The sequence below is a fragment of the Lepidochelys kempii genome, chromosome 21 (assembly GCF_965140285.1).
Source record: "Lepidochelys kempii isolate rLepKem1 chromosome 21, rLepKem1.hap1, whole genome shotgun sequence".
In the NCBI taxonomy this organism is placed as follows: domain Eukaryota; kingdom Metazoa; phylum Chordata; order Testudines; family Cheloniidae; genus Lepidochelys; species Lepidochelys kempii.
Genome location: NC_136400.1, coordinates 16,949,265 through 16,971,918, shown reverse-complemented (window position 1 = coordinate 16,971,918; position 22,654 = coordinate 16,949,265). Strand labels below are relative to the sequence as shown.

Genomic DNA, 22,654 nt, shown 5'->3' with positions numbered 1-22,654 from the left:
CCCAAAGAGCCAACAATCTAATGGGAGCAGAGCTAGGCCAGCGCCAAGCGCTTCTAAAACCCCCACTCTCAGGGCCTGTCTACACTAGAAACGTAAGTCAACCTATGTTAGGTCAACTTACAGCCAGTGCAGTGATTACTGCGGTGGCTGATGTCCACACTACCCTCCCTGTGTCGGTGGTGCGCGCGCTCACCAGGAGTGCTTCCACCGACTGAAGAGGAGCCCCGCTGCCCCCTGGGACCCCAGCTGTGAGCTCTGCTCCTAGAGTCCAGGAGAGCCTCTGGGAAGCCGCTGGGCTCCTGGTGGGAAGTGGGAGCTGGGAGCCTCGGGGCATCCGCTGGGCCATGCCCGCCCAGCTCTCCACTCCTCGGTCCAAACCAGGCTGTGCCCTGGGATCCCAGCTCTCTGCGAGGAGCCCAGCAGCTGCCCCAAGGCTCCCAGATCCCCGCTGGCTGCACTGGCTGGGGCAGGGAGCAGGGAGCCGAGAGCCCAGGCATCCTGACTCTCCCTCTCAGCCCAGCATCACAGTGCAGGTTAAAATAGACAGAAGGACTCATCTGTAACCTCCGAGGGTCCCGGGAATTTGGGATTTGCTGGCCCTGTAACCACCAGCAGAATCCACCTCTGTAGGGTTCAAGCCAAAGGACCAGGCAGACCCTGGGAACCAGCAAGGTGTGGTCAGGATTAGTGAGCGTGGCTCACATCTCTGGGTCAGGCTGACCCGCAGGTGTGGGATCAAGGAGGACATTCCCTCCAGGCCCCCTGTGGGGAGGTTGTCCCTGAGCAGCTGGGCTTGCCCCATTAAACCCTATTTCAGCCGCTCCGGGGGGTGGGGGACACAGCACAGACTTATCCTGTCTTCCTGTGGCAACTTTCGGGGAGTAAAGGCCCTGGGGTGTCAGGGTGATGGGGCTATCCAAATGTTAGGGGAGATGACCAGAAACTCTGAAGGGCTTTAGGAGCACAAGTCCCACGGACTTTCACATCCCTTCTGAAAATGACCCTGCCACAGTTAGGCTGTCAGAGGGTGCTGGCAGGACTAGCCCTGTGCAGAAAAGAGCAGAACTCAGGGCCAGGTGTTGCAGGGCTCAGCCCCCACAGTGGACGTAACGTCAGGCCTTGCATGATGCCGTGATGTGGTGCTGTTAATAACAGGCCCCGCCTAGGTTGGCAGGGAGGGTTGAACTCGCAACGGCCGGTGGGGCTCTGCTGGTGCAGGAGGTGGGCCTGCTTCAGTGAAATGACCGGGCCTGGCACCTAGGAGCAGCAACGGACCTAGTGGGAGGGGACAGTCTCATGCTGTCCTAGTGCTGGAGTTCTTGGCATTGCAGCACCGCATGGCTCCCTGCTTAGGTCTGGCAACAGGCGCCAGGCTGACAGCGCTGGCGACCGATGGTCTCTAGCCATGGGTCCAGGGCATTGCCAGGGCAAAGCCCCCCTACACGCTGCCTCCTTGCGGGGCTGCCTGTGCAGGAGGAGATGCCGGTGAAGCTGTGTGACTCACCCGTTGGAGACGGACGGCGTGGGCTTCCCTGTTCTGGAATGTAACGTGAACGCTCCCATCCTGCCAGGAGACAGAGAGAGGGAGAATTAGCATGGACCATTCCCTCGGCTCCCTGAGAACTCTCACTCGGCCTGGAGCCGATAACCACCGGGAGAGCCAGGCCAACGCTCCGGAACCTATCCCCTGGGGTCTACCCAACCATCTCCCGGGGACAAGGGAGGACCCAGAATGACACAGACACACCCAAGCACGTGTCTCACCATCCCCCAATATTTCACCAAAGGCGGGCATGGGCGGTCTCTGCCGAAAGCGAAGCACTGGCTGATTGCTGGGCTGTGGCCAGATGTTCATACTATGTCACATGGAGGATCCTGGGTTCCAAACCCGCGGAAGTGAAATGTGTCAGTTGCGGCAGGGATCTCAGAGCTGGCTCAACGCTGAGAACCACAGGCATGCGGGGAAGCAGCCCAGCCCTGTGCCTACAGTCTGGAGACCGTGCAGGGCAAAGCACCCCATGCAGAAACGCTGACGAGGGGCCCATCAGGACTGAGCTGCAGCTAATGAAACACCCTGATTATGAACAGAGACAAGCGCCTCGGGCTACGTGAGAAGGAAAATGGCTCCCAATGTTGTTCATTACAGAGGAGAGACTCTGCCAGTGGAAGTGTCTCATGAGAGGTGGATCCCAGCTCTCGCCACTGAACCAGCGCCGTGCGGACTGACCACGGGGTGCGGAAGGAACCTGTCAATACGTGTGGGCTCTGGACTGTACATCACGTTTTCCTCGTACCTGGAACCTCGTGTGTCCAAACCCTTTTATGTGCTTTTATGGACAGTGGCTGGTTTCAATAGCCAGGGTTTCAATGGCCAGGCGCCAGCGAGGAGAGCATGGGCAGCTGCGGCGGGATGATAACGTGGTGCAGGCCACAGCCTGGCTGACAGTAGGAAAGGGCCCAGTAGCTGCTCCCCCCCGAGGATCCATGCCCACGTGCCCAACTGTGCCGCAGCAGGGACCTGGAAGGCTCATTCAACTCCCTGGCATAGAATGGGAACCCCAGACAGGCGCATAGACAGGCTGCCAGGTGGTCCCAGGGACCCACTGGCAGACACGGGCACTGGAGTCCCTTCTTAGGCTAGCATGGGAATCGCCCGCGGGCTGGCATGAAGAGCCCTGTGGCCTGGCACTGGGGCTGCCTTAGGCCTGCGCTGTGGGGGCAGCCCCCTACTGTAGAGCTTCACACCTACGGCGGCATCTCCAGTCCCAAGCCCGGCACCCTCCTTCAGCTGCCCTGTCTGCCCATCTCGCTCCCACCCCGAAAGGGACCCCACCCCGATTCAGTTCCACCAACTGCAGAGGCCACTAAGGAGCCTCTGAAAGCGGCAGATTCCAGAGCCCTGCCTGCCACTGGCTGACCCAGCACCCCCTTGGAGATGCTACTGCAAAGGATTCTGGGGCACATGGGGGGAACTAAAGGCCCCCATGTGGGGAGGACTGTAGGGTGGGATCCAGAGAGGGGTGGGGAGTGCACTTCAGGGCCAGGGCAGAGCTGTCGAGAAGCCTGGCACCGAGCCATGCCCCAAGTTCTGCAGACAGCCGGCTCAGCCGGGCAGCAGGGCATGGAGAATGGTGCATTGCAGAGCTGGCCCCCCTCCGCCGTCCCTCTGTCTCTGTGGAGCTCTGCTCTCTATCCATGGACACTCACTGACCGAGCCCAACGGGAATGCTTCGGACGGGGGAGATAAGATCACGAAAGGAGGTGGCAGAACCTGTGCGTTTGCCAGGGGTTAAACTCCTGGGACCTTGGCAAGCTCACCAGCCTGTCTCCAGCACCCCTCCAAGTGCTTTAACAGGCGCCAGGGCTCCTACGCCGGGCAGGGAGCGTGGGGCTGGAGGCATGGCTGGGGGGTTGGGTATTGGACATGGGGAAAGCTCCCCTCCAAATCCTCACCCTAAAGCTCACAGAGACTTTGCAGCAAAGTCACCTGGGGTCTGGCCAGTGTTTGCCCTCCAGCCATTAGAACAATCAATATATTGCATTAGAATTAAGTCTACTTTAAAAATGTATCCAATTTCTTTTTAATATGTTCAAAAGCATCCTTCCCCATGTAGTCCATGCGGCCTTCCTCCCACTTCTTCCGTTCATCTTCTGCATTTGGCTCTTCTGGTTTGAGCGGAGTGGACAGCTCAGAAATATGATGGGTAGGCTCATCCAGTTCCAAGGTTTGCTGAGGGGCAGGATGAAAGGCAAGCTGTTCTAATGGCTGGTCCATTAGTGTCCCTTGTCTCTCACTGCCCACAAGGCTCCTGGCAGTGCCAAAGCCGCAGGACAGAGGGCTGGGGTCTGCTGCTCATGCCAGCCTGAGCAGATGCACCAGGAATCACGGGACACTGTGCGCCAGAGCAGGATGCCCATCATCCGGAGGAGGAGCCAGCCTGCTCCATTTCCCCAAGGGTGCTGTGCAGCTTCACTCTGAGCCCTCGCAGGGGCTGGCTCTTGGGCACAGCAGAGCAGATTCCGAAGTGGTATGGATGGGTGCACCCCTCTGACTCGAATAGAGCTTTGCCCCCTTGCACCAGATGAGATGTTAGCCCAGCTAGAGCAACAAGGGTGATGTCGTGGTGTGGGCGTCTGCTATAGACCACCGGACCAGGAGGATGAGGTAGACGAGGCTTTCTTCAGACATCTATCAGAAGTTTCCAGATCACAGGCCCTAGTTCTCATGGGGTAATTCAATCACCCTGACGTCTGCTGAGAGAGCAATACAGAAGTACACAGACAATCCAGGAAGCTTTTGGAGAGTGTTGGGGACAATTTCCTGGTGCAAGTGCTGGAGGAACGAACTAGGGGCTGTTCTACTCTTGACCAGCTGCTCACAAACCGGGAAGAATGGGTAGGGGAAGTAGAAGTGGGTGGCAGCCTGGGCAGCAGTGACCATGAGATGGTCGAGTTCAGGATGGTCGAGTTCAGGATCCTGACAAAAGGCAGAAAGGAGAGCAGCAGAACATATGGACCCTGGACTTTAGAAAAGCAGACTTTGACTCTCTCAGGGAACTGATGGGCAGGATCTCCTGGGAGGCTAATATGAGGGGGAAAGGAGTCCAGGAGAGCTGGCTGTATTTTAAAGAATCCTTATTGAGGGCGCAGGAACAAACCATCCTGATGTGCAGAAAGAATAGCAAATACGGCAGGCGACCAGCTGAGCTTAACAGTGAAATCTTTGGTGAGCTTAAACTCGAAAAGGAAGCTTACAAGAGGTGGAAACTTGGACAGATGACTAGGGAGGAGTATAAAAATATTGCTCGAGCATGCAGGGGTGTAATCAGGAAGGCCAAAGCACAATTGGACTTGCAGCTAGCAAGGGATGTGAAGGGTAACAAGAAGGGTTTCTACAGGTATATTAGCAACAAGAAGAAGGTCAGGGAAAGTGTGGGCCCCTTACTGAATGGGGGAGGCAACCTAGTGACAGAGGATGTGGAAAAAGCTGAAGTACTCCATGCTTTTTTTGCCTCGATCTTCACAGCCAAGGTCAACTCCCAGACTGCTGCACTGGGCAGCACAGGCTGGGGAAGAGGTGAGCAGCCCTCAGTGGTGAAAGAACAGGTGAAGGACTATTTAGAAAAGCTGGACATTCTCAAGTCCATGGGGCCGGATGCAATGCATCCAAGGCTGCTGAGGGAGTTGGCGGATGTGATTGCAGAGCTATTGGCCGTTATCTTTGAAAATTCATGGCGATCAGGGGAGGTCCCAGAAGAATGGAGAAAGGCTAATGTGGTGCCCATCTTTAAAAAAGGGAAGGAGGCGAATCCAGGGAATTACAGACCGGGCAGCCTCACCTCAGTCCCCGGAAAAGTCAGGACCCAGCAAACAGAGCTGGAAACAGGGGAGTTTGGGGGGAAGACGAAGAGCCAGGCAAAGGAACAGACAGTCTAGTGAAGGGAGTGTGTAGTTTTCTGGCAGTGTTGTGCTGCTTGCTGGGGGCACCAAGGGAAGCAGTGGGGGCAAAAGACATATCTGGCTTCTGGCTTCAAGACTAAGCTCGATAAGTTTATGGAGGAGAAGATATGATTGGATAGCCTCATTTTGGCAATTAATTGATCTTCGACTACTAGCGGTAGATATGCCCAATGGCCTGTGATGGGACACTAGGATAGGGTGGGATCTGAGTTACTACAGAGAATTCTTTCCTGGGTGTCTGGCTGGTGAGTCTTGCCCACATGCTCAGGGTTTAGCTGATCACCATATTTGGGGTTGGGAAGGAATCTTCCCCCAGGGCAGATTGGCAGAGGCCCTGGGGGTTTTTTGCCTTCCTCTGCAGCGTGGGGCACGGGTCACTTGCTGGAGGATTCTCTGCACCTTGAAGTCTTTAAACCACGATTTGAGGACTTCAATAGCTCAGACATAGGTGAGGGGTTTGTTACAGGAGTGGGTGGGTGTGATTCCGTGGCCTGCGTTGTGCAGGAGGTCAGACTAGACGATCACAATGGTCCCTTCTGACTTTAAAGTCTATGATTCTAGGAATCCATTTTGAAGCACTTATAGGAGGAGATGGTGATCAGGAACAGACAACATGGATTCAACAAGGGCAAATCATGCCTGACCAACCTGATTGCCTTCTATGATGAGATAACTGGCTCTGTGGATATGGGAAACGCAGTGGATGTGATATATCTTGACTTTAGCAAAACTTTTGATACAGTCTCCCACAGTATTCTTGCTAGCAAGTAAAAGAAGTACGGATTGGATGAATGGACTATAAGGTGGATAGAAAGCTGGCTAGATTGTCAGGCTTAATGGGTAGTGATCAACGGCTCGATATCTAGTTGGCAGCTGGTATCAAGCAGAGTGCCACAGGGGTCAGTCCTGGGACCGGTTTTGTTCAGCATCTTCAATGATGATCTGGAGGATGGGATGGATTGCACCCTCAGCAAGTTCTCAGATGACACTAAGCTGAGGGGAGAGGTAGATACACTGGAGGGTAGGGATAGGGTCCAGAGTGACCTAGACAAATTGGAAAATTGGGCCAAAAGAAATCTGATGAGGTTCAACAAGGACAAGTGCAGAGTCCTGCACTTAGGACGGAAGAATCCCATGCACTGCTACAGGCTGGGGACTGGCTGGCTAAGCAGCTGTTCTGCAGAAAAGGACCTGGGGATTACAGTGGATGAGAAGTGGGATATGAGTCAACAGTGTGCCCTTCTTGCCAAGAAGGCTAATTGCATATTGAGTTGTATTGGTAGGAGCGTTGCCAGCAGATCGAGGGAAGTGATTATTCCCCTCTATTTGGCACTGGTGAGGCCACACCTGGAGTATTGCGTCCAGTTTTGGGGCCCCCACTATAGAAAAGATGTGGACAAATTGGAGAGAGTCCAGTGGAGGGCAACAAAAATGATTAGGGGGCTGGGACACATGAATTACAAGCAGGGGCTGAGGGAACTGGGCTTATTTAGTCTGCAGAAGAGAAGAGTGAGGGGGGATTTGATAGCAGCCTTCAACTGTCTGAAGGGGTGTTCCAAAGAGGATGGAGCTTGGCTGTTCTCAGTGGTGGCAGATGACAGGACAAGGAGTAATGGTCTCAAGTTGCAGTGGGGGAGGTTTAGGTTGGATATTAGGAAAAACTTTTTCACTAGGAGGGTGGTGAAGCACTGGAATGGGTTACCTAGGGAGATGGTGGAAACTCCATCCTTAGAGGTTTTTAAGACCCGGCTTGACAAAGCCCTCGCTGGGATGATTTAGTTGATGTTGGTCCTGTTTGAGCAGGGGATTGGACTAGATCAGGGGTTGGCAACCTTTCAGAAGTGGTGTGCCAAGTCTTCATTTATTCACTCTAATTTAAGGTTTTGCGTGCCAGAAATACATTTTAACGTTTTTAGAAGGGCTCTTCCTATAAGTCTATAATATATAACTATACTATTGTTGTATGTAAAGTAAATAAGGTTTTTAAAATGTTTAAGAAGCTTCATTTAAAATTAAATTAAAATGCAGAGCCCCCCAGACCGGTGGCCAGGACCCGGGCAATATGAGTGCCTCTGAAAATCATCTTGCATGCTGCCTTTGGCACATATGCCATAGGTTGCCTACCCCTGGACTAGATGATCTCCTGAGGTCTCTTCCAACCCTAATCTTCCATGATTCTATTATTCTAAAGTGCAAAGCAGAGCCCTCCTCCTCGCTTGCCCCTCCTTCAGAAAATCACAGGGCCAGATCTGCAGCTAGGGTAGCCTTCGGAAGTAAATGGAGCTTTGCTGATTTACACCAAGAGTTCAAAGCCTACACAAACATTAATGAACGAATCCCATGGGAACCAGGCCAGGAGCAGCATCCCCATTTCACAGACTGGAGAAACTGAGGCATGGAACAGGGCAGTGACTGTCACACGGGGAGGCAGTGACTGTCACACGGGGAGTCAGTGACAGAACAGGGACTTGAGCCCAGTTGCCCTCGGCATCAGCCATGAGTTGAGGCTCTGCCTTCCCCCTTCCTTCCCCAGTTGGGTCACCCAGGCTGAACCAACTCCATCCTGTTGGTACTGCCCTTCGCAGCTCTCGCCACCCCCACTCCAGCGCAGCCCAGCCCAGCCCCATCCCACCTGCCCCAACGAGGTTTGTGCCCCCTGTTGTGATCACTGGGCCTCTCCAGTGACCCTAGCCGTGAGCCCCACTGTGGGACGGGAACAGAAGTTCAAGTGGTGTCACAACACCCGATCACAACAAACGGCGGTGGGCAGACGTGTGACACAGACTGAGACAGTCCAGCCAGAAAGGCTCCTGCTACAACCCAAGGGCCGTGTTAGGAATGTGCCTGGTACGAGAGAAGGGTGGGACTGGAAATCAATGGACCAAAATTGGTGTGTCAGAAACAAGGCCTGATTGGTGAACGAAATACCGAGGGGCTGAGCTATTCACCCTTTTCGGGGCTCTCAAAAGGAATCTGTGGGAGAAACTGGCTCCTGCCATGCTGGTGGGCTGCAAGACGAGAGATGGGGAAGGAACGAGCTTCACCATCACCGCACCATCCCCACCGTCTCTAGGCACCTCTTCAGCTGACTCCTGAGAGATGTCCTGAGCAGACCGGAGCAGGGGACCCAGATGACACCAGCACCTCCACCGGCTCTGGCTAAATTCCAACCCCAACCTGAGATGTGAGACTTCGCCCTCTCCCGCCCCTGTGGCCTTTTCCTTCCCCCCTTATTTCTTCTCTTGTCTGTTTCACTGCTTTTGCCTCTGGCTTAATTGGCCAAGTCTGTATATTGTCCAACACAGCTGTAAGCCTGGGGCCAGAACGAGGCAGCTAAAAGCAGTGCCCTAAACAGCCCAATGCTGGTACGAGTCGCCAGGTCTCAAACTGTGTGCTGGGCCTGGCGTTTTCCAGCACTGTCATTGCAAGTGAGAGTCAACCCAGGAGACAGGAGCTGCGTTTCCACTCCTGGCTGTTCTGTTCTCCCCTCGTGTGTGTGTTTGGCTGGGTTTGTCTGCTAGGAACCAGGATCAGACTTTAACAACCACAGCAAGGACTGCTCCAGCCCAGCCTGGCTAACTTCTGCTCTTTGCCCCAAGGACAGTTCATACCAACTCTGATACCATCAAAGGCTATGTCTACACTGCACTTTTGTTGGTAAAACTTTTGTCAGTCAGGAGTGTGAAAAAAACACACCCCGACCAACAAACGTTTTACCAACGAAAAGTGTCGGTGTGGAGATGCTCTCCCGCTGACAAACCTGCTGCCCCCTGTCGGGGGTGGTTGTATCTGGTCGGCAGGAGAGCTCGCTCCTGCCGACAAAGAGCAGCTACCCTGCGTGCCTTACAGCGACAAGACCTTGGAGGCCCAGCTGTGCCGCTGTAAGGTGTGCAGTGCAGACACAGCCTTTGCTGCCAGACACGGGGGTTTCCCTTCTAAAGACTCCCACTGAAGGGAGAGGCCCTGGCCGAGGGTGTTACAAGGCAAGGCTGACTTTCCACGGCAAAGGCTTTAACTGCTTTCCCTTCTGTCTCTTTTCTAACGGGCTGAAGGGGTTTTGAGGGGCGTCTTTGTCACGGGACTGAGCTGGCTGAGTCGCGGTACACCACCCTGACCTGCGTGTAACATTTATTCCCATTTATTCCATCCCTGCCCCCAGCCTCTCCCTGGCTCTGCTGCCTGTCTCTCATCGCTCCTCTCTTCCTTGGCAGCAGGCCATTGCTCCAGAGACAGTGAGTAATTCCCTTCCCGCGCTCACATTGTTACCTAGCAGGGATTTATAGCCGCTGCTCGGACCTCTTCCTCCCCCTCCCCCTTTCCTGGGCTGTACAAATTCAGCTCCCGGAGCCCTCGCTACACGTGGCTCACCCGCTGCTCAGGGCAGGGACAGGAACATCCAGCATCTTATTCTGAAGCCCGACCGACCTCCCCACCTGCCCGGGGACCTGGACGCAAGTGAAATGAGCGAACCCCGCAGCCCCGCCTCCCACCACACACAAACACCTTTGTGCCCCGACGCCCCGAGCTTACTGGTTTAACACTGAGCCCTGGCAATGGACTTGTGAGGGGCACGGCCAGGAGCTCTCCACCCAGCCTGCCGCATCGCAAGGCAGCACATGGCACATGCCCGCCAGCAGCACCAGGCATTTGGGGTCCTCTCATGGGGCACAGGCGAGGCTCAGAGTCAACACTGCTCACGGCTATCAGACACGTGCCCCTTTTAGCGGAACGGGACTCACCCAGGCAGCGCTAGCGAGTGGTCAGAGCAGGCAAAGGGGCACGGGAGCCAGTTCCAGATCAGAGAGGGGAGTGTGGTCTGCTGGAGGAGAGCAGAAGCAGCTGTTGAAATAATGAGCCGTCAGCTTTCCTGCACGTGCCCCTCTGCTCTGACATCGAATCCTCTGCCCTGGGCAGGCTGGGCCCTTCTGGGAAACCCAGGGTGGCACTGGAGGCTTTGGCTGCTTCCAAGGTCCTGGCAGGATCGTCCCAGCTCCCAACACCCTTGTTCAACGCGTCACTTCTAGGCTGCTCGGAGAAGCCCTCAACCTCCCCTGATTACAAAAAGCCGATCTCATTAAGGAGCCCAATGTACCTGCACCCCAGACAACCCTGCTGCCTCAGGGGCCCGATCCTGCCTCCAGGAGCTCAGGACGCTCAGCTCCCCTGCAAGTTGGGCCATTGGTGCTGTCGGCTGCTGATGCCTGAAATGCAGAGTCAGGATCCAGGGGCTCAGGAGAGTTTTTGTTTCTATCAGGGAAATTAACCCCCAAAGAGACTCCGGTGACAAACAGCTGCCGAGAGAGGGAATCCGACCAATCCAAGGAGACGTGTGGAACATTTACTGTGGAGTTAGACGAGGCGCTGGCGTTAAGTAGAGGAGCCTGAAAGGCGAATAAATCCAAGGAGCTGGGAAAGCCTCTGCAATCAGCGAGCTGGGGCTGGGGTGGGTATTAACAAGCCATCTGCTGCTCTTCTAGGGACCAGAAATGAACAGAAGGAGAATCCCAGAAGCCGGTTGGATTTGCGACCCAGGGTGAATTTAATGCTGGTGCTGGGTGCCAGGCTGACAGCCCCGGCGTGGGCACAGATTGGCACAGCTTCCTCCCATCCTGCCCCTGCTGCCTCTATGTCCCCCCTTCCCTGGAAGAGACGAGCGGGGAGACGGTCTCCCAGCTTAGCCGGGAAGTAGGCTAATTAGTGTTTGGTGTCATTTTTCTGCTGGGGCCGCTTGCCATGAGTCACTGGTCTGAGACCCTGCAAACTCATTCCATGTAGGGGCCCCCAAACAGCCACGGGATGGCGACGACTTGCCAGACTGGGTGTAAATGCCTGCCAATCAGCTGAGCCAGCCATTCCCGCCCTAGGCCCGTGGCCCCATGAGCTGCCATGTGGTGCCGTCCTGCACTGGGTGCCCTGCGTGCGCCACCCCTGCAGCAGCCACACTGGGGGCTCCACATCCAAGTGCTGTGAGCCAGAGGCAGGGACTCTTCCACGTGGAGGTGGCGGGTGTCAGAGGCATCAGCCTGCCTGGCTCCTAGGGGAGGACACAGGTTAGGTGCCGAGGTGCTAGGCCCCGGATAGGGAGGACAGAGAGAGGGAGTGATGCCAGGTGGTGCAGGGAGGCAGTTCCAGACAGCAGCGGATGCAGAGGAGAAGGCTCACACAGTGAGGACATTGTCCTGGGGGATGCAGAGGAAGCTATGCCAGGCAAAGGGAGCAGAGAGAGCCAAGGTGCGTGGGAGTGGATGGGAAGGGGCTTTCATGTCCTGGAGACTTCCCCTCTGGACTCCTCATCGGAGCAGCCTGCTCCCCGGAGAGCCCTCACCAGGCTTGACACCGCGCTTGGGACTTTGGCTGGGTGGGTGGCACGCGGCATGGAACCGATTCCTAACAAGGTCTTGGTCTGAGTCTCAGAGCTTTGCCGCGTGGCGCTACCCCGTGCTCGGGGACAGAACAGGTGCTCAAAACAAGGAGGACAATTATGTTCTGCAGGCTCTCAGGAACCTGCCGTCCCCAGGCAGCCACCCCCTGAAACTGTCAGCACAAAAGCACAGCCGAGGAGACAAAGCATCTGTGCCCGCTGCTCTGCAGTCAGAGCCTCTGAACTCTCCGGGCACCTGGAGCACCTTCCCCAAGTGAGCTGAGCGTCAAAGACCAGCCGACACCTCCTGGAGACGCAGCAGAGCTCGTGATCCAGCTTGTCCAGGGCACATCCAGGGCCTCATCTGCTCCCTTTGATTAGCCAAGTCTGGATGGAAACAGGTTCGCATGTCCTAGCAGCTCATCTGCCCTTGCAACAGGAGAGCAGCGCTGGCCGTTCGCAGAGGGGCTGGTTCCGGGAGGGCTGGCCCCACACACAGTGAGGGCAAGAGCGCTGAGCAAGTCCCCTTCTGGGACGTCAGACCTAGCCTGGAAACATCAGGAGTGTCTCTGCAGCTACCATGGGACCAGCCAGGCTGCTGCAGTGCGTCAGGGTGTCCCCCCATGTCCCGGGTGAAAGGCGGCAGGCTGGGCAAGGCTGGCTACATGGGGAAGAGTGGGAGAGAGAGAGAGAGACTTTGAGCTGGTGTCCCAGCAAGTGACTGGGGAAGGTTCCCCTTCTCTCCAGCCCCAGCCAGGCCCCAGGGAACAGGTCATGTTACTGTAAGGGGACTGTTGCCCCCTTACTAACAAGCAGCCCAGAGAGAGCAGACCCTGTCCTGGGAGCAGAGCTGTAGCACCCAGACCCAGAGGGGCCACAGAAGCAGCCCAGAGAGCAGACCTGTGCTGGAAGGAGAACTGCAGCAACCAGATCCAGAGGGGCCAGAAAAGCAGCCCAGGGAGAGCAGACCCTGTCCTGGGAGCAGAGCTGTAGCAACCAGAGCCAGAGGGAAAGCAGTGGACGTGTTGTTCCTTGACTTTAGCAAAGCTTTTGACACGGTCTCCCACAGTATTCTTGCCAGCAAGTTAAAGAAGTATGGGCTGGATGAATGGACGATAAGGTGGTTAGAAAGTTGGCTATATTGTCGGGCTCAACAGGTAGTGATCAATGGCTCCATGTCTAGTTGGCAGCCGGGATCAAGTGGAATGCCCTGAGGGTCGGTCCTGGGGCCGGTTTTGTTCAATATTTTCATAAATGATCTGGAGGATGGTGTGGATTGCACCCTCAGCAAGTTTGCAGATGACACTAAACTGGGAGGAGAGGTGGATACGCTGGAGGGTAGGGATAGGATACAGAGGGCCCTAGGCAAATTAGAGGATTGGGCCAAAAGAAATCTGATGAGGTTCAACAAGGACAAGTGCAGAGTCCTGCACTTAGGACAGAAGAATCCCATGCACCGCTACAGACTAGGGACCGACTGGCTCGGCAGCAGTTCGGCAGAAAAGGACCTAGGGGTTACAATGAACGAGAAGCTGGATATGAGTCAACAGTGTGCCCTTGTTGCCAAGAAGGCCAATGGCATTTTGGGATGTATAAGTAGGGGCATAGCGAGCAGATCAAGGGACGTGATCGTTCCCCTCTATTCGACACTGGTGAGGCCTCATCTGGAGTACTGTGTCCAGTTTTGGGCCCCACACTACAAGAAGGATGTGGAAAAATTGAAAAGAGTCCAGCGGAGGGCAACAAAAATGATTAGGGAGCTGAAACACATGACTTATGAGGAGAGGCTGAGGGAACTGGGATTGTTTAGCCTGCAGAAGAGAAGAATGAGGGGGGATTTGATAGCTGCTTTCAACTACCTGAAAGGGGGTTCCAAAGAGGATGGCTCTAGACTGTTCTCAATGGTAGCAGATGACAGAACGAGGAGTAATGGTCTCAAGTTGCAGTGGGGGAGGTTTAGGTTGGATATTAGGAAAAACTTTTTCACTATGAGGGTGGTGAAACACTGGAATGCGTTACCTAGGGAGGTGGTGGAATCTCCTCCCTTAGAGGTTTTTAAGACCCAGCTTGACAAAGCCCTGGCTGGGATGATTTAACTGGGAATTGGTCCTGCTTCGAGCAGGGGGTTGGACTAGATGACCTCCTGGGGTCCCTTCCAACCCTGAGATTCTATGATTCTATGAGGGGCCAGAGAAGCAGCCCAGGGAGCTGGAGGCAGAGCAGCAGCCGTACTGAGGCAGAGTGGGGCTGGAGCTGAAGCTGGGGCTGGAGCTGAAGCTGGGGCTGGAGCAGTCTGGAGCCAGGTGTCTTGAGCAGCTGGGGAGAGCGAGGAGGGACCCTGGGCAGCGGGCCCAGCACAGGGAGACGCCTCAGCCAGGAGGCTCTGCAGGCCAGACTCGGAGGGGGATTGGTAACCCTGACAGGGCGGGGGCAACACTGGGAAGAAGGGCCCTCCCACCTAGAGCCTGAGAGCGTGTGGCCACCACCAAAGCAAGTGTCCAACCCGCAGCACCCCTGCAGCACGGCCAGGGCCTGAGGAGGAGGCCTGGGACCTACAAGAAACAGACTGTGAACTGCCCGGATGTTCCAGAGACGCTGTTTGTGGTGTTCCCTGCCACAGAGCGGGGTGATGTGTTTCCTTTAACCTTTCCCATGGGCTTTGTCTCTGTCACAGAGTCCCCGGGCGATGCTCTGGAACTGCTCCCCATGAAGCCAGTCAGGACTCTGGGGCAGTCGCCTTTCTGGGAGCAGCCTGTCTTCAGGACACACAGCTCACACAGCTTCCACCTTCCTGGGTCTGACCTCGGAGCATTCAGCATCCTCTACCCCTCCGTGCGCTTCCCACAGCGAGTCCACTCAGGCGGGGCTCCTGGGGAAGCCAGAGGTTCCTGCACCCCAACTTCGCAGTCAGACGTGACTCTCAGCCAGCCAGTAAAACAGAAGGTTTATTAGACGACAGGAACATGGTCTAACACAGAGCTTGTAGGTGCAGAGAACCGGACCCCTCAGCTGAGTCCATTTTGGGGGGCAGTGAGCCAGACAACCACATCTGCACTTCACTCCATGTCCCCAGCCAGCCCCAAACTGAAACTCCCTCCAGCCCCTCCTCCTCTGGGCTTTGTCCCTTTCCGGGCAAGGAGGTCACCTGATCCCTTTGTTCTCCAACCCTTTAGCTCTCACCTTGCAGGGGGGAAGGGCCAGGCCATCAGTTGCCAGGAAACAGGGTGTCGGCCATTCTCTGTGTCCAGACCCCTGCACACACCTGCCCTCTAGGGCTCTGCAATGATCATACACCCTTATCCCACCACCTAGAGACTTAAGAACTGCATAGGGGAAACTGAGGCACCCCCACACTATTCAGAGGAAACATTAAGAACAGTTCTACTTCGTCACAGAGCCCCCCCAGGATTCCTAGGCCCAGCCTTGTTGGGGTTACGAGGACTCTGCCAGACAGGAGAGTGCAAGGGGAGTCCTCAAGGACAGGGAGGCCACTAGCTAAAGGAAGTGGGAGCGAGGACTCAGATCCTTTTGCTAGCCCACTTCACTGGGGTAGTGCAGAAGCCAGGAAAGTTCCCCAGAATAGCGGGACTATTCCCCCGCTTACATAATCAAGACTTCCCAGCCTGCAGAGCCAGGAAGCTAGTTTAATGTGAGGTCACCTCGCCCACCTTTCCTGCAGTGCCAGTAGATGGTTCACAGTGATGCTCCCATCTCTGTGCCCTACAGGATCCCAGCCCTTGGCTTCCTGTTGAATCAGGTTTGGTCGCTTTGTAAAACGTCTTCTGGGGAGTGAGCGCGGGGCGAGTGTTACTGAAAAACCCGACAGTAGCCAGAGTCCACAAACCCTCCACACACCATGGCTGGGCTGGCTCCCTGCCTACCCCCTTGTACACTCACCACCCCCAGGCCAGGCCATGTGCTCTGCAGGACCCTGCCCCTCGGGATGTCCTGGCTGTGCACCATCCAGTGGATGGGGACAGCAGAAGAGGGGGCTGGCGTGGAGGGCAGGTGTGTGGGGCAGTGCTGGCAGGCAGGGGAGGGGGATGGTGGGCTGAGGAAGACTGCCCTGCTGGGTTTGTGCTGGGACAGCCTGGCAGGACTGGAAGTCAGCCAGGAGACCCAAGGCAGGGAGGTCTCTTACCCCAGCGAATGGTTACAGCCCTGCTCACGGGCAGGCCGGCTCCAGCTCCAACTCCAGCCCTCACAGCTCGGTCCCGCACGCTCCCCCAGGCAGGCACACTTGTGTGTGCTCTCACGGGGGCAAGCATGCCAGGGCAGGGCAGGTGACGGAGCAGTCCCCGGAGCAGACCCCTGCCTTTGAGAGCTGTTGGGGGTGGGAGGATGGTCCAGTCATGAAGGCATTGTGCTGGGATTTGGGGCATCAGGGATCAATTCCTGGCTTCCCGTGTGACCCTGACCATGTCTCTGAGTCTCAGTTTCCCCATCTGTAGCACTGGCATTGATGGTTATTTCACCAGTTTTTGTGAGCTGCTGAGGACCCCAGCAATAGGTTGACAGGAATCTGCCCCTCTCCAAAAGAACTGCAAGCCCTGGCTCTTTTGGCCTTGCCAATGGATTAATTCCTGCTGGCTGGGAGTGCTGCAGGAAGCAGGGGGTTTGTTCTGGCTCAGCAGCATCTTAGCTGGCTCAGATTAAGCTTTGGGAAGTGTCCAAATGGGCTCCGCATAAAGATGTTTAATAATAACTGCCAATAATAGTATGTTCTGTGTCTCACACCCACGCACGCCCATGCCCACGCACGCCCATGCCCATGCATGCCCACACCCATGCCCACACCCATGCCCACGCCCACCCATGCCCACGCCCATGCCCACGCCCATGCACACCCACACCCACACATGTGCAGGTACACACACACACACACACACACACACACAGGTGCTCTCTTCCTTGCTCTCTGACACATACAATAAACAGAATTTGGCATCCAGTCCAACAATTAGGGCAGCAAAACCCCCACCTGCCAGAGGGAATTCTCAGCTGCCACACTGCTCTGAAGCAAGCTCCTGCTAGCTAGAGTGAAACGAACCCTCCAGGAGCAATTCTGAAGGGTTGCAAGTAGCCTTAAAATAAGAGAAAAAAATTCCTACAACCCCGCCCCGTAACTCCAACCTGGCACCGGCTGCGGGTGCTAAATAAGGTTACCTGCCATGCAGCCCCCTCTCTGCCTCACCCCACTCCCCAGAACTGTTCTTATCAAGCACTCTGACAATCCCCTGGGTCTGATCTGCGGGTCCCTGGGAGTGGCCTGGGAGCAGCGGGGGCACTGAGCCATCCAGCGCATTTCAAAATGGGAAACGCTCCTCTCCAGGGAAACAGATCCCCCTTCCCTGAATGGCAGCAGCACTAGGGGGACCCAGCTGGAAATGGTGCGATCCTTAGGGGCTAGATGGATTTAGTCCATCTCAGGAGCTGGCCACCCTCCGGTGGTGTTTCCACTGTCCCAGTCACTGCAGTACCAGAGCAGGTCACACTCTTTCCCCTCCTGCACCCCGTGCCCCAGCACAGAGCTGTTATCCCCCATGGAGCACAGACGACTAAGGGGGAGGTGGGATTCTCAGCTGGCCTAGACGTTCCCATGCCAGCTGTGCTTGAGCTGCAATCCCAGCTGACCCTCTATGCGGGCAGCTGGCCCGAGCCACCCTGCTGTTTACAGGTGGTGGTCAAACGGAGACGAACCCTGTGTGAATTGCCTAGGTCACAAACGAGTCCAGGGCTGAGCAGGGCATTGGAGCCAGGTCTCCCAGCGCCCAGCCTAGGGTCCGGACCATTGGCCCCCCTTCCTTTCAAGTCTAGAGCCGGGAGAGTGCTTCATGGTGTGACACAGCCCTATGCTTGGGCAGGCCTGGGGAGGGGCAGGGAAACCCGAGGGACCCCCTGCAGCAGACTAAGCCAGTGCCGGAAGCACCCAGCTTGCACAGGGAGCAGTGGCTGGCAGGCTTCTCGGGCCTCATGCGGGGCTCTCCCTCCAGGGCTCTCCCTCCTCTACTGTGATGGACAGGCGGGCACAGCTGGGGAGACCAGTCCCACCTCCCATTTCAAAGCAAGCCACACACGCTTCCTGCCTGTGACACAGGTCAGCAAGGCCCTGCTTCACCTGGGACTGACGCCCAGCACTGTCAGCTCCACGTGCCGGCCTGGCACCGGGCGCTTGCCTGCTACACTGATGCTGTGCAGGGGTGGGAAAGGCCCCAGGAAGAATGACTCTGCATGCTTGACTTGGTTTATTAGCCCTGGGGTGGTCCATGGCTGGGGAGTTGGGCATTTCCTATCAGACAAAGAAGGCCTGAAAAGTGTTTTCTTAAAAGATTTGCCTGCTTGTTTGTTACATTAGAAATTCAGGTCTCATCCACCCTAACCATCTTTGCCTGGGGCTCTCTCAGGATGGCTGGAAAGCTAGCAGGATTATGACTTTGCAGGTACCAAGGAAGTGAAACCTCGGCCACCGAGGGGAGAAGAGAGAGTTGGTCAGGCTGGTCGAAGCACTTTTTTTGGGGGGTGGAGGGGGGTGTCACGGAGTCCCTGGGCGATGCTCTGGAACTGCTCCCCATGAAGCCAGTCAGGACTCTGGGGAAGTCTCCTCTCTGGGAGCAGCCTGTCTGCAGGACACACAGCTCACACAGCTTCCACCTTCCTGGGTCTGACCTCGGAGCATTCAGCATCCTCTGTCCCTCCGTGCGCTTCCCACAGCGAGTCCGCTCAGGCAGTGTCCTGGGGAAGCCAGAGGGTCCTGCACCCCAACTTTGCAGTCAGACGTGACTCTCAGCCAGCCAGTAAAACAGAGGTTTATTAAACAACAGGAACATGGTCTAAAACAGAGCTTGTAGGTGCAGAGAACAGGACCCCTCAGCTGGGTCCATTATGGGGGGCAGTCAGCCAGACAACCCCGTCTGCCCTTCACTCCATGTCTCCAGCCAGCCCCAAACTGAAACTCCCTCCAGCCCCTCCTCCTCTGGGCTTTGTTCCTTTCCCGGGGTCAGGAGGTCACCGGATCCCTTTGTTCTCCAACCCTTTAGCTCTCACCTTGCAGCGGGGAAGGGCCCAGGCCATCAGTTGCCAGGAAACAGGGTGTCGGCCATTCTCTGTGTCCAGACCCCTGCACACGCCTACCCGCTAGGGCTCTGCAAGGATCATACACCCTTACCCCACCCCCTAGAGACTTAAGAACTGCCTAGGGGAAACTGAAGCACCCCCACACTATTCAGAAGAAACATTAAGAACAGTCTCACTTCGTCACATCGGGTTGAAGCACTGTTTTTTTTTGGGGGGGGGGGTGTTAATGGGTATTTAACTCACACTCCTGAGAAACTCTTGGGAGAAAAGTGATCTTTGTTAATGTCTGGGCACTGATACTCTGTCAGTTTCGGGTCCCCAATCCACAGCTCTGGGTCCCCCGACGAGATAGCCAGCAAAAGCTGGGAAAGCCAATCTTGACATTCCCAAGATTTCAAAGGGAAAAAACAAAACGCCTCAAATCACCCCCCTCTGGGTCTCCTTTCTCTGTCAGCAAGGAGCAGTGAACAGCATACTTCAGGTCGGCTTTAAACACCAGAGTCCTTTTCAGTGGCTGAAGATGCCCAGAAATCCCAGTGGAGGTTGCCATGGTGACCCTTGGGGAATTGCATTATCCCCACATAGATGCCTAGCGACTGATCGCTGGCCCTGGTGCCATTGCACCTCCCAACCCCAATTCTCTAGTGTAAGAATTCGCACGCCCCTTGTGCAGGGCACTGTCCCACATGCACTGCTGGGAGCAGCCGGCTAGTGACCTACCCAGGGAGTTTGGGGTGGAGGCGGCACTAGGACTGAGGGCTCGTGAACCCCTGGCCCACCCTCCCCGCCCGCCATGAGCGCCTGAGCGGACTCGCTGTGGGAAGCGCACGGAGGGGCAGAGGATGCTGAATGAACCGAGGTCAGACCCAGGAAGGTGGAAGCTGTGTGAGTCGTGTGTCCTGAAGACAGGCTGCTCCCAGAGAGGAGGCTTCACCAGAGTCCTGACTGGCTTTGTAGGGATCAGTTCCAGAGCATCGCCCGGGGACTCCGTGACACCTTGTCATGGAGTCCCCAGACGATGCTCTGGAACTGCTCCCTATGAAGCCAGTCAGGACTCTGGTGAAGCCTCCTCTCTGTGAGCAGCCTGTCTGCAGGGCAAAAAGCTCACACAGCTTCCACCTTCCTGGGTCTGACCTCGGAGCCTTCAGCATCCTCTGCCCCTCCGTGCGCTTCCCACAGCGAGTCCGCTCAGGCAGGGTCCTGGGGAAGCCAGAGGGTCCTGCCCCCCAACTCCGCAGTCAGACGTGACTCTCAGCCAGACAGTAAGATAGAAGGTTTATTAGACAACAGGAACATGGTCTAAAACAGAGCTTGGAGGTGCAAAGAACAGGACCCCTCAGCTGGGTCCATTTTGGGGGGCAGTGAACCAGACAACCATGTCAGCACTTCACTCCATGTCCCCAGCCAGCCCCAAACTGACTCACTCTCCAGCCCCTCCTCCTCTGGGCTTTGTCCCTTTCCCGAGCCAGGAGGTGACCTGATCCCTTTGTTCTCCAACCCTTTAGCTCTCACCTTGCAGGGGGGAAGGGCCCAGGCCATCAGTTGCCAGGAAACAGGGTGTCGGCCATTCTCTGTGTCCAGACCCCTGCACACACCTGCCCTCTAGGGCTCTGCAAGGATCACACACTCTTATCCCACCACCTAGATACTTAAAAACTGCCTAGGGGAAACTGAGACACCCCCACACTATTCAGAGGAAACATTAAGAACAGTCCTGCTTCGTCACACACCCCACTGGCCCGATACCCTTGCACTTACCCCCTGTAAACCAGGAGTAACCCCACTGGCCAGATTCCCCTCACACTCATCCCCTGTAACCTAGGAGTAACCGCACTGGGCCTGGTCCCCACAATGCTCTCCCCCATGTAAATCAGCAGTGACTCCCTGGAGCTCAAACCCCTCACTGAGCAGCATGGGGCACCACGAAGGTCTAAGCTGCTCACCCCTGCCCTGCTGTCCCCACACGCACCTGCCCTTTGCCCCATGTTCCCAGCACTCACGTCAGTGGCTTCTCCAGGCGGCTTCCTGCTGAGCCAACGATCTCCCCCAGTGTGCAGAACGCCTGGCCCAGGAAATCCTGGCGGGGCAAAGGACCATGATGAGCACCAAGAATCCGGATTCTCCGCTCAGACCCCTCAACACATCGGCCCTGCTGGTGGCCTTCGCTGGAGCAGGGCAAACCAATCAGTTTTCGTGAGAACGGGTCCTCACGGGGCAACAGCACCTTTGCACCAAGCGGGGGTGTTGCGGGAAGAATTCCGGTCTGGGACAGATGGGGAAATGTTTGTGCATTTGGCTCCTGGGAAACTGGCTCTTTGCAGGGCAAAACTTTGCAATGCAAAAGGTGATTTATGCTACTAGCAGTGGGCCATCCGAATCCCACTGGCAGCCTGGGGTCTCACTGTAAACGTACTGATGAGATGGGCCTGAATCCAGATTCATGGACTCCTGGCTCCCCTGCTGGCCCCCGCTACCAGGACGGGCTCAGCCACGCCCTGGCTCTGGGTCTCCCAACCGTGAGCACATCTGACAATGACACGGGCACACAGAACAATCCCTGCCCCAGGTGGGCAGGGCCCTGGGAAGCTGGCGATGTAGCCTGGCATGGGCTGACTATTCCCCATGGAGAGCCATCTCCACCCTCAGGCTCTACGCACCTGCTCAGCCAAGGCACCTGCAGCCCCCCTCGGCCCCAGGAATCCCCAGATGAAGTAACAGGGAGGTTCAGTCTCCAAGGCCCAGTCAACCTCAGACTGCCAGTAAGGGGGGCAAGTGGCATGGTGGTGAGGCAGCTGCCCGGTACCTGGCCAGAGACCCTCAAACTCACTCACATAGGGGCCACTGGGTGTCTGCCAGTCGTGAGGCCAGGCATCACCACGCCACTGGCAGTCCTGGCACCAGGCCTCCTTGCCAAACCCTGGTGCCCGGGTCCCCGCTGGGGCACGAGGCTGGAGTGTGCAGGGCAGGAGGGGTGAGAGCAGCTCTCATGGCGGGGCAGGCGGCAGGGAACATGCTCTTACTCACATGCTTTGAGAGGTCGGGGCTTTTGGAATCCACGTCGTACCTGCGGGGGCGGGAGGAGAAAGCACATGATGCGTGGCCATAGCACCCCCCCCTCCAGCAGGACCTGGCAATCCCCATCACCACCAGGCAGCTGCTCCTAGGGCAGTGCACGGCCTCCTGCTTGAGGGCAGGGCCTTGAACCCGGGTCTCCCACGTCCCATGGGGACGCCCTGGCCCCAAGCTATGGGCTAGGCTGGGGAGTCGCTTTCCAGTGTCCGGGGCTGGGAGATCTGACCATGATACTATGATAGACCATGATAGATCTGACATGATACATGGTATGTCCCCCCCCGCATGCACCAGGCCAGCGCACCACTGAGATGTCACACAGGCCGTCATGACAGGCTCTCACTGAATGTTGATGGGATTTGAGCACACGAGCAAAGCCCCAGCCAGGGTCACTCACTGTGCCCATATGTGGTTGTTATTGTAGGGTCTTCCCTGAGCTGCAGCGTTTGCCATTTTCCCCTCAGAGCCTCTCCCCCACCCCGCTCTGCAGGGCCGGGGCCCCGGCACTCACAGGTCGAAGCGCAGGCTCTGTTTCTCTTCGAAGAAGAAGTCGAGGATGAACTTGCGCACGAAGTCGGGGTTCAGGGTGTTGTCGATTACCTCGGTCCTGCCAAACTGCAGGACGAGAAGGACGCCAGTGAGCCGGGGCGTCATCCTTGGGGCTACAGGACATGGCCCGGGAGCACT

At 56.5% G+C, this 22,654-nt stretch overlaps 2 protein-coding genes across 5 annotated transcripts in view; both read right to left on the bottom strand.

The window, feature by feature from the left end:
- CYB561D1 (cytochrome b561 family member D1) overlaps positions 1-22,654 on the bottom strand; it is a 433,261-nt gene that overhangs the window by 309,214 nt on the left and 101,393 nt on the right. The gene's annotated exons all lie outside the window — the stretch shown is intronic.
- CPNE5 (copine 5) overlaps positions 1-22,654 on the bottom strand; it is a 195,661-nt gene that overhangs the window by 108,831 nt on the left and 64,176 nt on the right. For all 4 annotated transcript variants that reach the window (XM_073320008.2, XM_073320009.2, XM_073320011.1 and 1 more), the window contains exons 4-7: positions 22,479-22,582; positions 21,920-21,959; positions 20,896-20,972; positions 1,505-1,564 (exon numbers count right to left, since the gene is read on the bottom strand). In XM_073320008.2, coding sequence (XP_073176109.1) covers positions 1,505-1,564; positions 20,896-20,972; positions 21,920-21,959; positions 22,479-22,582 — 281 coding nt within the window. The remainder of the gene's footprint in view (positions 1-1,504; positions 1,565-20,895; positions 20,973-21,919; positions 21,960-22,478; positions 22,583-22,654) is intronic.